Genomic DNA, 14,022 nt, shown 5'->3' on the forward strand with positions numbered 1-14,022 from the left:
TTTTATGACATCAGGACACAGCCAATGAAGTACTTTAGAAGTATAGTAAATTTTGTAATGGATAAAATGCACCAGCCATTTTGCTCACAGTAAGGACCACAAACAACAATAAAATAATGACTAGAGAATGTGTTTTAGTGATGTTGATTGAGGGATAAATACTGGCCAGGACACCAGGGATAACTCCCCTGCTCTTCTTTTAAATAGTGCCATGGGATCTTTCATATCCACCTCAGAGGACCCTCATATCCTTCCTAAAGTGTGGTGATCAGAACTGGATGCAATATTCTAGTTGTGGCCTAACCAGAGTTTTATAAAGGTTCAGCATAACTTCCTTGCTTTTATAGTCAGTGCCTCTAATTATGAAGCCCAAGATCCCATATGCTTTGCTAACCGCTCTCTCAAAGATACCTTCAAAGATCGATGTACATGAATCCCCAGATCCTTCTGTCCCTGCATGCTCTTTAAGAACTGTGCCATTAAGTATATATTGCCTCTCCCTATCCCTTCTGCTGAAATACATCACCTTAGCCTGCTCCGTATTAAATTACATCTGTCACTTGTCTGTCCTTCTGCTCGTCTATCTATATCCTGTTGAAGTCAATTGCTATCATCCTCACAGTCTGTCACACCTCCAAATTTGGTATCATCAGCAAATGTTGACATTTACTATGTATTACAATATCCAAGTCTTTTATACATATATCAAAAAAACAGTGGTCCTAGCACTGACCCTTGGGGAACACCACAATCTACTATCCTCAACTCTGAAAAACAACTTTTTACCATGACTTGCTGTTTTCCGTCCTTAAGCCAGTTTTTTTTTAAATCCGAGCTCACACTGACCCTCCTATTCAATGGCATCAATTTTGTTAACCAGCCTTTTATGTGGTACTTTGTCAAAAGCTTTCTTAAAATCCATGTAAACAACATCCTCTACATTCCCTTCATTAACCCTGTCTGTTATTTCACCAAAAATTTCAATTAGATTAGTCAAACACAATCTGCCTTTTGCAAATCCATGCTGGCTCTCCTTAATTAACTCAAACCTTTCCAAGTGTCTGTTAATTTTTTCCCTTGATTATTATTTCTAAAACTTTACCCAAGACAGATGTTAAACTGACAGCCTATAGTTACTAGGACTGTCCTTACACCCTTTCTTGAATAAGGGTCTCAAGTTTGCCACTTTCCAGTCTTCTGGCACCTCACCCGAATCGAGATAAGATTGAAATATTATGGCAAACCCTTCCGCTATCTTCACCCCACTTCCCTTAGCAACCTGCGATGCAAGCCATCTAGACCAGGTGACTTATCCACTCTAAGCATAGCCAGCATTTCCAGTACATCCCGTCTAACAATTTTCACCCCATCCATTCCCTCTACCATCTCTGCTTCGACCGATATTTTGTCAGCATCCTCTTCCTTAGCAAACATCAATACAAAGTACTCATTAAATAGTCTAGCTTTGCCCTGTGCCTCTGAGCAAATATCATCTTATTTGTCCCTAATAGGCGCCACCCTGCCTCTTACTACCTGCTTGCTATTAAATAAAGAGAAACTGTTTTCACTGACAGGAAGGTCCGTAACCAAAGGTCATAGTTTGAAGGTAATTAGCAAAAGAATTAGAGAGGTGAAATTACTTTAACTCAGTGAATTGTTATGATCTAAAACGTACTTCCTGAAGAGGTGGTTGGTGCAGATTCAATTGTAACTTTCAAAAGGGAATTAAATATATACTTAAAAGGAGAAATTTGCAGGGCTATGGGGAAAGAGCAGGAGGAGTGGGACTAATTGGATAGCTCTTTCAAAGAACTGGCATAGACACAATGAGTCTAACAGTCTCCTTCTAGCCTGTATGATTCAATGCTAATCACATCAGCAGTTTCTGGTCATTCTTATTGATACGATTGCAATGCCAGGCTTCTTATATTCTTAATATTTTCAAAGAGCGCATTTTCAGTACCTGTTGTGTTCTGTGGAGAAGCTGTCACATTAACAATAGTGATGTTCACTGTAAGGAAAGTACAAGATTTCAGATCAGACAATCAACCTTACTTTGTAAATTGTCCACAGATTATGGCGCAGGCAAAAAACGTTCACATAAAGAGTTACATTAGGATAATATTATAAATGTTCAATTTTATTGAATAGATTCAGACTATTCACTCCAACAGTTTGTGCAACATGTTACAACCTTGTCTGTACTGATTGGAAACAACATCTATTCCCAGTCAGACTTAGGCTTTTTGTTGTCAGAAATCCGGTTTTGACTTTAAATCAGCCCAAACAGAGCTAATTTTAGAAAATGTAATATTAACTCTAAGTCTTTAATACTCCCAATTAAAATTGTGCCACTGTTAGTGTTCAGAGAATGATTGTCTGCCCTGAATTTCATCCATCCATCTACAAACTATGCACTCACTCCATGGCATCATTTCCCCCTCTGGTGTCAATACATGCCATTTACAAGCAGTTAAATTGTTTTTGTATCAGTAAAATTGTATTGATCATTTTCTGAGTTTCCAGTAACAGTGACAATGGGTGGGTGACAAGACAATTGGATCTGCCTCTTTCTCTCTCTGTCCAGACCTTCCCTGGGCATCATTGTGCAGCTTAAAGAAGATGCTAATAGCAAATGAACAGAGGGGGCAGAATTTGTTAATCAATGTGCATTGGTGAAAAGGAGCACAAGTACATTCATATCATCATGTAAACAAAAATTAAACTTTTTTCATTAATGTACGGCTGTCACTTTCAAAATTTAAATCTCTCAAACAGCTATTTGCAATTACCTGTCACAGGTGAGTTGGTAGTATTGATGAAGGAATTCCCTGTAAAAAGATTATAAGCGTTTAGGTTGGATATGCTAGGTTTTCATCTTCACTGCCTGTCGGGCAAAACTAGTGGAGTGGCCTTTTATAGAACTAGCACAAAGTCATGACAGGAAAATCGGCTGAGGCACAACAGGTGTCAATGTGATACTGCAAGCTCTTCGCCTGTGTGAAGTTGCAAATTACTCCAATCGTATTATATGGCTAATGGCTCCAGCGAATGGATTACAATGAATAAAGTTAGTAAAATACAGCTATTAGGTGACACCAAGCTTGATGGAAGTGCTTAATCATTGCAGGAGATTATAGATTATAGTCATGACCCGGCATATCCTTCACTCTACCATTACCATAAAGCCAAGGGATCTACCCTGGTTCAATAAAGAGTGCAGGAGGGCATGCCAGGAGCAGCACTAGGCACACTTAAAAATGAGGTGTCAACCTGGTGAAGCTACAACACAGCACTACTTGCATGCCAAACAGTGGAAGCCAGGGCCAGATGACCAGTGGGGTGCCCAAAGCTCACGCTTGCAAGCATCCTTGAAGTGGACATGAAGGCCCTAAATGTCAGCTATCGCACCTGGGAGTCACTAGCTGGGGAAATAGGTAAATGGCGACACATGCTGTGGACTGGTGTGCGCTACCACGATGGCCAGTTGCTACAGCAGCTTGGCGACAGGTGCCAATGTCAAAAACAACAACACACACAGTGTCACTTGGCAGCTTCACATACAGCACCTGTGGCAGAACCTGCCTCTCAAGGATTGGCCTTCACAGCCATCAGAAAAGGTGCACCAAGAGTAGACACCCCACTTATATGGATTGTTTGCTGGTTGTCCATCATCTTTCATAGATGGAAGGATGCCATCAATACAGGTGGTTCTTCAATATTAAATTTCAACGTCATGTTTCTCATATTTAAGAATATTTTGAAAGAGCACATTTTCAGTACCTGTTGAGTTCTGTGGAGAAGCTGTCATATTAACAATAGGGATGTTCACCGTAAGGAAAGTACAAGATTTCAGATCAGGCAATCAACAGCCATGCCTTGTTTATTTATTTATTTAGAGATACAGCACTGAAACAGGCCCTTCAGCCCACCGAGTCTGTGCCGACCATCAACCACCCATTTATACTAATCCTACACTAATCCCATAATCCCCACCTGCCCCTATATTCCCCTACCACCTACCTATATTAGGGGCAATTAAAATGGCCAATTTACCCATCAACCTGCAAGTCTTTGGCTGTGGGAGGAAACTGGAGCACCCGGCGATAACCCACACGACCACAGGGAGAACTTGCAAACTGCACACAGGCAGTACCCAGAATTGAACCCTGGTCACTGGAGTTGTGAGGCTGCAGTGCTAACCACTGTGCCATCTGTGACATTACTTTGTAAATTGGCTATTCAAGGATTATATTGTAAATTGTTTTTTTCTCATGAGTTTAATAGATACAGACTATTTCCTCCAACAATTTCTGCAACCAATTTACAGCCTTGTCTGTAATGAATAGAAGCAACATCTATTCCCTGTTAAATTGAGACTTTTTGCTGTCAAAAGTCCACTTCCAAGTTTAATTCAGCCCAAAAAACAACAATTATAGAAAGTTTAATACTAATTCCATGTCTTTAATTCTCCACCTCAATTAAAATTGTGCCACTGATAATGTTCAGAGAAATGGCTGTCTACCCTGAGATTCTTCCACATAACTACGAACTATGCACTCACATTGATGCACCAGTTCCCCCTATGATGCCAATTCAAGCTATTCCCAAGCAGTTGGTATTTTACTTGTATTACTAGAAAATGTATTGGTGTTTCCAGTATCAGTGACAACGGGCGTGTGCCAAGATAATTGGATCTGATGATATAGATGGGCTGGTAATATGGGTGGAGCAGTGGCAAATGGAATTTAATCCTGAGAAGTGTAAGGTGATGCATTTTAGTTTAGAGATACAGCACTGAAACAGGCCCTTCGGCCCACCGAGTCTGTGCCGACCATCAACCACCCACTTATACTAATCCTACACTAATTCCATATTCCTACCACATCCCCACCTGTCCCTATATTTCCCTACCACCTACCTATACTAGGGACAATTGCTAATGGCCAATTTACCTATCAACCTGCAAGTCTTTGGCATGTGGGAGAAAAACCGGAGCACCCGGAGGAAACCCATGCAGACACAGGGAGAACTTGCAAACTCCACACAGGCAGTACCCAGAATTGAACCCGGGTCGCTGGAGCTGTGAGGCTGCGGTGCTAACCACTGCGCCACTGTGCCAAACAAGGCAAGGGAATATACAATGGATGATAGGACCCTAAAAAGTACAAAAGGTCAGAGGGACCTTGGTATACTTGTCCATAGATCACTGAAGGCAGCAGCACAGGTAGATAAGGTGGAAGGAAGGCATATGGGATACTTGCCTTTATTAGCCGAGGTATAGAATATAAGAGCAGGGAGGTTATGATGGAGCTGTATAAAAGACTAGTTAGGCCACAGCTGGAGTACTGTGTACAGTTCTGGGCACCACACTATAGGAAGGATGTGATTGCATTGGAGAGGGTGCAGAGGAGATTTACCAGGATGTTGCCTGGGCTGCAGCATTTCAGCTATGAAGAGAGACTGAAAAGGTTAGGGTTGTTTTCCTTAGAGCAGAGAAGGCTGAGGGGGTCATGATTGAGGTATACAAAATTATGAGGGGCATTGATAGCATTGATAGGAAGAAACTTTTTCCCTTAGCGGAGGGGCCAATAGCCAGGGGGCATAGATTTAAGGTAAGGGGCAGAAAGTTTAGAGGGGATTTGAGGAAAAAGTTTTTCACCCAGAGGGTGGTTGGAATCGAGAATGCACTGCCTGAAGAGGTGGTAGAGGCACAAACTCTCACCACATTTAAGAAGTTTTTAGATGAGCACTTGAAACACCATAGCATACAAGGCTACAGGCCAAGTGCTGGAAAATGGGATGAGAATAGTTAGGTGCTTGATGGCTGGCACAGCCACACGATGGGCCGAAGGGCCTGTTTCTGTGCTGTATAACTTGATGACTCTATGACTATTACTCTCACTGTCCAGACCTTTGCCCTGCATCATTGCACAGCTGATGGCCAATGAAGAGAGGGGGCAGAATTCATCAACCAATGTACATTGGTGAGAAGGAGCACAAGTATATTCATATAGTCATGTAAACAAAAATCAAACTTTGTCCATTAATATACGGCTGTCTCTTTCAAAATTTAAATCTCTCAAACACCTAATTGCGATTACCTGTCACAGGTGAGGTGGTAGTATTGATAAAGGAATTTTCTGTAAAAAGATTACAAGTGGTTAGGTTGGATGTGCTAGATTTCCATCATCATCACCCATGGGGCTCACCTGGCAGAGTGGCCCTTTATAGAACCAGCCTAATGTCAGTGGTTAAAAAAATCGGCTGAATGATGGTCCAATGAAGTCAAATTCAACTTCATGAATTGTGGAAGTACCATATTCAGTTGGATGCCTCTTACAGATAGTTGACTTTTGATCACACCCTTTATTTTACATAACTTCCCACAGCGATTAAGCACTTACAGTCAAGCTTGGTGTCTCCTAATGGCTATACATTTACAACTGTGATGCTGAGATGCATAACAGGTGCTGATCTGATACTGCAAGCTCTGCTCCTCTGCTGCAGTTGCACATTGCCCCCAATTATATTTTACCACTGAGGACTCAGGTCCATGGTTTACATTGCCATCACAGTTGTAAATGTATAGCCATTAGAAGACACCAAGCTTGACCTTAAGTGCTTAATCACGGTGGGAGGTTATAGAAAATAAAGGATGTGAGCAAAAGTCAACATCTATAAGAGACATCTAACTGCAACATAGTACTTCCACAATTCATGAAGCTGAGATTGACTTCACTGGACCATCATTCAGCACTTATCTCTATGTTTAAATAACTAACTTAAATGACCACATTCTGAGAAAGCACATTTCCAGCATCTGTTGTGTTTGATGGAGAAGATGCAGCAGAATTGAAAAAAAAAACCTCTAAAAGCTATGCAAAATATTGGATCTAGAGGGTAGCTGAGGAGAAATTTCTGAACTCAGAGAGTTGCTGGGATCTGGAATGCTCTACCTACAAATATGCTAATTCCATGATTAACTTTAAAAGCTGTTGGATTTGTCCTTGAGGATAAGGAACTGAAAAGGTTATGGACAAAATGCAGGGGAACATAAGAATTAGGAGCAGGAGTAGACCCCTTGAGCCTGCTTTGCCATTCAATATGATCATGGCTGATCTTCTGCCTCAACTCCAATTCCCCACCTACTCCCCATATCCCCTGATTCCCAAAAAGATCAAAAATCTATCAATATCAGTAATTAATATAGTCAACCCTCACATCCACAATCCTCTGGGCAAGACAATTCCAAAGATTCACAACCCTGTGAGTGAAGAAACATCATCTTCTCTCAGTCCAAAATGATTGACCCCTTATCCTGAGGCTGTGCCCCCGTGTTCTAGATTCCTCAGCCAGGGGAAACAACAGGCTGGATTTAGCAGAGGCATCAGGGGCCTCCAAGAGCTGTCAGCCCACCTAGAAGGCCGGCAGCTCAGCAGCTTCAGCAGTGCCTCCATGAGCGGTTGCCACTGCTGGGGCTGCACCTGGAGGATGAGAATGCATCGATGGCCATGCACTCTCAAAGGCAGGTAAGTGGGGTCTAGTGGCACTGGGTCCAGTCAGGCAGGCCCCGACAAGTGAGGGGGGTGTCACTCAGGGCAGGCAATGCCATTGCTGCAGGGTCGGCCATTGCTCCGTGGACCAAAGAGTGCCCAAAAAGAAGAGGCCCCCTCCTCTGGAACCCAATGGGAGGCCACCTGAGCTTCCCTGGCAGTTGCCCCACGCAGCATTGGTAAAAAGTCAATAGAGGCAGGAAAAGGCCCTTAATTGGCCACTTAAGTGGCTCAATTGGGCTCTAGGTGGGTGGGACATGTGTCACCTTTCTCACCACTGGAAAAATTGCAAGGGAGCAGAAAGATGTCAGGCACACCCTTGGATGCCTTCCCATGCCATTTTGCCAGCCTTCCCTTCTCCCAGCCCATCCCCAAACAGCTGGTAAAATTCAACCCAACTTCTCAGTGTCTACCTTATCAAGCCCCTTCAGAATCTTGTATGTTTCAATGAGATCAACTGTCATTCTTCGAAACTCCAGAGAATATAGACCCAATTTACTCAGCCTCTCATCATAAGACAAGCCTCTTATCCCAAGAACCAATCTAGTGAACCTTCGTTATACCACCTCCAAGACAAGTATATCCTTTCTTAAATATGGAGACCAAAATCACACCCAGTATGCCAAATATGGTCTCACCAAAGCCGTAAACAATTTTAGCAAGACTTCCTTATTCTTGTACTCCAATCTCCTTGCAATAAAGGTCAACATGCCAATTGCCTTCCTAGTTGCTTGCTGTACCTGCATGCTAAATTTCTGCCTTCCTTGTATGAGTGCACCCAAGTCCCTCTGAACACCACATTTACAAGTTTCACACCTTTTAAAAATATTTTGCTTTTCTATCTTTACTACCAAAGTGAATAACCTCACACTTCCCTACATTATACTCCATCTGCCACCTTGTTACCCACTCACTCGACCTGTCTATATCTCTTTGCAACCTCTTTGTGTCCTCCTCACAGCTGACATTCCCACCTAACTTAGTATCATCAGCAAACTCAGGTACATTACGCTCTGTCTCTTCGTCAAGTCATTAATGTGGATTGTTTTTGGGATCCTTAAGGGGGAGGGGGAGCAGCCCCAAGTCATGGTCCACACAGGCACCAACGACATAGGTAGAAAGAGAGATAGGGATTTAAGGCAGAAATTCAGGGAGCTAGGGTGAAAGCTTAGAGCAAGAACAAACAGAGTTGTTATCTCTGGGTTGTTGCCCGTGCCACGTGATAGCGAAGCGAGGAATAGGGAGAGAGAGGAGTTGAACACGTGGCTGCAGGGATGGTGTAGGAGGGAGGGTTTTGGTTTCCTGGTAATTGGGGCTCTTTCTGGGGTAGGTGGGACCTCTACAAACAGGATGGTCTTCACCTGAACCAGAGGGGTACCAATATCCTGGGGGGGGAGATTTGCTAGTGCTCTTCGGGGGGGTTTAAACTAATTCAGCAGGGGAATGGGAACCTAAATTGTAGTTCCAGTGTACAGGATGTTGAGAGTAGTGAGGTCAGGGATAAGGTTACAAGGACGCAAGAGGGCACTGGCAAGCAAGAACTTGGTTTAAAGTGTGTCTACTTCAACGCCAGGAGCATCCGGAAGAAGGTGGGTGAGCTTGCAGCATGGGTTGGTACCTGGGATCTCGATGTAGTGGCCATTTCGGAGACATGGGTAGAGCAGGGGCAGGAATGGATGTTGCAGGTTCCGGGATTTAGATGTTTCAGTAAGAACAGAGAAGATGGTAAAAGAGGAGGGGGTGTGGCATTGTTAATCAAGGAGAGTATTACAGCGGCAGAAAGGACATTTGAGGACTCGTCTACTGAGGTAGTATGGGCCGAGGTTAGAAACAGGAGAGGAGAGGTCACCCTGTTGGGAGTCTTCTATAGACCTCCGAATAGTTCCAGAGATGTAGAGGAAAGGATAGCGAAGATGATTCTCGACAGGGGCGAGAGTAACAGGGTAGTTGTTATGGGGGACTTTAACTTTCCAAATATTGACTGGAAATACTATAGTTCGAGTACTTTAGATGGGTCAGTTTTTGTCCAGTGTGTGCAGGAGGGTTTTCTGACACAGTATGTAGACAGGCCAACCAGGGGCGATGCCACATTGGATTTGGTACTGGGTAATGAACCCGGACAGGTGTTAGATTTAGATGTAGGTGAGCACTTTGGTGATAGTGATCACAATTCAGTTAGGTTTACCTTAGCGATGGGCAGGGACAGGTGTATACCGCAGGGCAAGAATTATAGCTGGGGGAAAGGAAATTATGATGCGATTAGGCAAGATTTAGGATGCGTAGGATGGGGAAGTAAACTGCAGGGGATGGGCACAATCGAAATGTGGAGCTTATTCAAGGAGCAGCTACTGCATGTCCTTGATAAGTATGTACCTGTCAGGCAGGGAGGAAGTTGTCGAGCGAGGGAGCCGTGGTTTACGAAAGAAGTTGAAGCGCTTGTCAAAAGGAAGAAGAAGGCTTATGTTAGGATGAGACATGAAGGCTCAGTTAGGGCGCTTGAGAGTTACAAGCTAGCCAGGAAGGATCTAAAGGGAGAGCTAAGAAGAGCAAGGAGAGGCCACGAGAAGTCATTCGCGGATAGGATCAAGGAAAACCCTAAGGCTTTCTATAGGTATATCAAGAATAAAAGAATGACTAGACTTAGATTAGGGCCAATCAAGGATAGTAGTGGAAAGTTGTGTGTGGAATCAGAGGAGATAGGGGAAGCGTTAAATGAATATTTTTCGTCAGTATTTACAGTAGAGAAAGAAAATGTTGTCGAGGAGAATACTGAGATTCAGACTACTAGGCTAGATGGGATTGAGGTTCACAAGGAGGAGGTGTTAGCAATTTTGGAAAGTGTGAAAATAGATAAGTCCCCTGGGCCAGATGGGATTTATCCTAGGATTCTCTGGGAAGTCAGGGAGGAGATTGCAGAGCCTTTGTCCTTGATCTTTATGTCGTCATTGTCGACAGGAATAGTGCCGTAAGACTGGAGGATAGCAAATGTTGTCCCCTTGTTCAAGAAGGGGAGTAGAGACAGCCCTGGTAATTATAGACCTGTGAGCCTTACTTCGGTAGTGGGTAAAATGTTGGAAAAGGTTATAAGAGACAGGATTTATAATCATCTTGAAAAGAATAAGTTCATTAGCGATAGTCAGCACGGTTTTGTGACGGGTAGGTCGTGCCTCACAAACCTTATTGAGTTTTTCGAGAAGGTGACCAAACAGGTGGATGAGGGTAAAGCAGTGGATGTGGTGTATATGGATTTCAGTAAGGCGTTTGATAAGGTTCCCCATGGTAGGCTATTGCAGAAAATACGGAAGTATGGGGTTGAAGGTGATTTAGAGCTTTGGATCAGAAATTGGCTAGCTGAAAGAAGACAGAGGGTGGTGGTTGATGGCAAATGTTCATCCTGGAGTTTAGTTACTAGTGGTGTACCGCAAGGATCTGTTTTGGGGCCACTGCTGTTTGTCATTTTTATAAATGACCTGGAAGAGGGTGTAGAAGAGTGGGTTAGTAAATTTGCGGATGACACGAAGGTCGGTGGAGTTGTGGATAGTGCCGAAGGATGTTGTAGGGTACAGAGGGACATAGCTAGGCTGCAGAGCTGGGCTGAGAGATGGCAAATGGAGTTTAATGCGGAAAAGTGTGAGGTGATTCACTTTGGAAGGAGTAACAGGAATGCAGAGTACTGGGCTAATGGGAAGATTCTTGGTAGTGTAGATGAACAGAGAGATCTTGGTGTCCAGGTACATAAATCCCTGAAAGTTGCCACCCAGGTTAATAGGGCTGTTAAGAAGGCATATGGTGTGTTAGCTTTTATTAGTAGGGGGATCGAGTTTCGGAGCCACGAGGTCATGCTGCAGCTGTACAAAACTCTGGTGAGACTGCACCTGGAGTATTGCAGTTCTGGTCACCGCATTATAGGAAGGATGTGGAAGCTTTGGAAAGGGTGCAGAGGAGATTTACTAGGATGTTGCCTGGTATGGAGGGAAGGTCTTACGAGGAAAGGCTGAGGGACTTGAGGTTGTTTTCGTTGGAGAGAAGGAGGAGGCGAGGTGACTTAATAGAGACATATAAGATAATCAGAGGGTTAGATAGGGTGGATAGTGAGAGTCTTTTTCCTCGGATGGTGATGGCAAACACGAGGGGACATAGCTTTAAGTTGAGGGGTGATAGATATAGGACAGATGTTAGAGGTAGTTTCTTTACTCAGAGAGTAGTAGGGGCGTGGAACGCCCTGCCTGCAACAGTAGTAGACTTGCCAACTTTAAGGGCATTTAAATGGTCATTGGATAGACATATGGATGAAAATGGAATAGTGTAGGTCAGATGGTTTCACAGGTCGGCGCAACATCGAGGGCCGAAGGGCCTGTACTGCGCTGTAATGTTCTAAAAAAAAATAGCTGAGGCTGCAACACTGATCCTTGTGGCACTCTAATAGTTCCAGCCTGCCAGTTTGAAAATGCTCCATTTATCCCTGAACTCTGCTTCCTGCCTGTTAGCCAATCATCCATCCATGCTAATATATTACCCCAACTCCATGAGCCTTTATCTTGAATTTTATTCTACTGTGTGGCACCTTATTGAGTGCCTTTTGGAAATCCGCGTATACTACACGTACTGGTTCTCCTTTATCTACCTTACTTGTTACATCCTCAAGAAACTCTAATAAATTTGTCAAACATGATTTCCCTTTTGTCCAACCATGTTTACTATGCCTGATAGTACTGTGATTTTCTAAGTGCATTATTAAGACTTCCTTAATAACAGATTCCAGCATTTTTCCAATGAAGGATGTCAGGCTAACTGGCCTGTAGTGTCCTGTTTTCTCTTTTCCTCCTTTTTTGAATAGCGGTGTTACGTTTGTTATCTTCCAACCTGCTAGGTCCGTTCTAGAATCTAAGGAACCTTGGGCTGTAAGACTAGGCACGACTGCTCTTTCAAAGGGACAGCACAGGCATGACAGGCCATGTGGCCTATTTCTATGTTGTAAGTTTCTATGATTCAATGAAACTGGTCTCTATATAAGCTCATACCTCTTATCTCAAATTACTGTGCTTAGAAACTCCAGTAAATATTTCACCACAATCACAAACACAGTTTATTTTTAAATAGGGTGCCTAAGTTCCAGACTGAAAAAGAAAAAGACATGTAGAGAACGTCTGTCATGACATCAGGACGTTGGAAAGAACTTTATTGCCAATTAAATACTTTTGAAACCTAGTCACTGTTGTAATATAGGAAACACAGTAACCAAATTTCACACAAAGTCCCACAAACTGAAATAAACGCAAAATACTGCAGATGCTGGAAATCTGTCCCCCACAAACTGAAATCTTTGTTGAGGGACAAATATTGGCAAGGGTACTGGGGATAATTCCCCTGCTCAACTTCAAAATAGTGCCATGGGTATCTTTTCCATCGACCTGAGAAGGCAGATGGGGCAGTGATTTAACATCTCATCCAAAAGCAGCCTGGATTTTATGTTGAGGAGGCGGGCGGTCTGTCTCCAGCAATGGCGTCCGGCGCCATTTTTAAAGGGCTTCCAGCTCTTCAATTTAATTTAAACTTTTAAAGAAACATGAGTGTAAAAAATTTACTAAAGTCATCCCAATCCTCTCCCACCCCGCTCAATGATCATCAAATTTATTACTTGCCCTCTTCCCCCCCATAAAAAAACTTACTTTATGGTCCTGACCTTCCCCCCCCACCCCCCCGCAAAGTTCATAAACTATGAACTTTACCCCTTCCTACCACCCCCTAGACCAATCAAAAACATTTGATTCTGCTCCTCCCCTGCCTATCCTGAAAAATTACCTGCTCCCCCTTCCCCACCAGTGTTCTGCCTTGGATCTCCAAATGGAGTGCCGGCCACCCCCACCAAAATGGCACCAGGACTGACGTCAGGAGCGGGTAAGTATTTAGTTCAATAATTTAAATACATTTGCATATTTAAATTTTGATGCCGATGCCGAGCAACAGGGGCTCCGCCTCGATGCCGAGCGGCAGGGGGTCCGCCTCGAGGCCTCGCCGCCGCCAGCAATATGGGGCCTGACCTTCCCAGTGTCGAGGCCTGTGGCGGGCCTCTCCCGGAGGAATTTTCTGGTCACCCTCCTGCCATGGTCCCTGACATCAGAGGGTCGGTAAAATTGAGCCCAGCATCTCCAAAGGGGCAGCACCCCCTCAGTGCTGCTTATGTGTAGTCCTCAGGTCTCTAGAATGGGACATCAATTCACAAAATTTGGCTGGTACATAGAGTGGAGAAACCAGTGAATATGGAATTGTCTCCTTAGAGCAGTATGATAAGAGCAGGGAAGGTAAAGAGGAGATTTACTGCACATATTTGAAATTATGAATGGTTTGATAGAAACGGAGGAGCAACTGTTTTCACTGGCAGGAAGGTGGGATACCAGAGGTCATAGTTTCACGGTAATTAGAGAAAAAAACTACAGGGGAGATGGGGAACAGGGGAATTACTTTT

At 43.6% G+C, this 14,022-nt stretch overlaps 1 protein-coding gene across 5 annotated transcripts in view; it reads right to left on the bottom strand.

The window, feature by feature from the left end:
* LOC137374394 (adhesion G-protein coupled receptor G2-like) overlaps nucleotides 1-14,022 on the bottom strand; it is a 187,610-nt gene that overhangs the window by 55,056 nt on the left and 118,532 nt on the right. For 4 of the 5 annotated variants that reach the window (XM_068040435.1, XM_068040434.1, XM_068040432.1 and 1 more), the window contains 3 exons: nucleotides 6,105-6,143; nucleotides 2,793-2,831; nucleotides 1,964-2,011 (listed from right to left, as the gene is read on the bottom strand). In XM_068040435.1, coding sequence (XP_067896536.1) covers nucleotides 1,964-2,011; nucleotides 2,793-2,831; nucleotides 6,105-6,143 — 126 coding nt within the window. The remainder of the gene's footprint in view (nucleotides 1-1,963; nucleotides 2,012-2,792; nucleotides 2,832-6,104; nucleotides 6,144-14,022) is intronic. The other variant, XM_068040433.1, reaches the window with a different exon arrangement.

The sequence above is a fragment of the Heterodontus francisci genome, chromosome 10 (genome assembly GCF_036365525.1).
Source record: "Heterodontus francisci isolate sHetFra1 chromosome 10, sHetFra1.hap1, whole genome shotgun sequence".
Classification (NCBI taxonomy): domain Eukaryota; kingdom Metazoa; phylum Chordata; class Chondrichthyes; order Heterodontiformes; family Heterodontidae; genus Heterodontus; species Heterodontus francisci.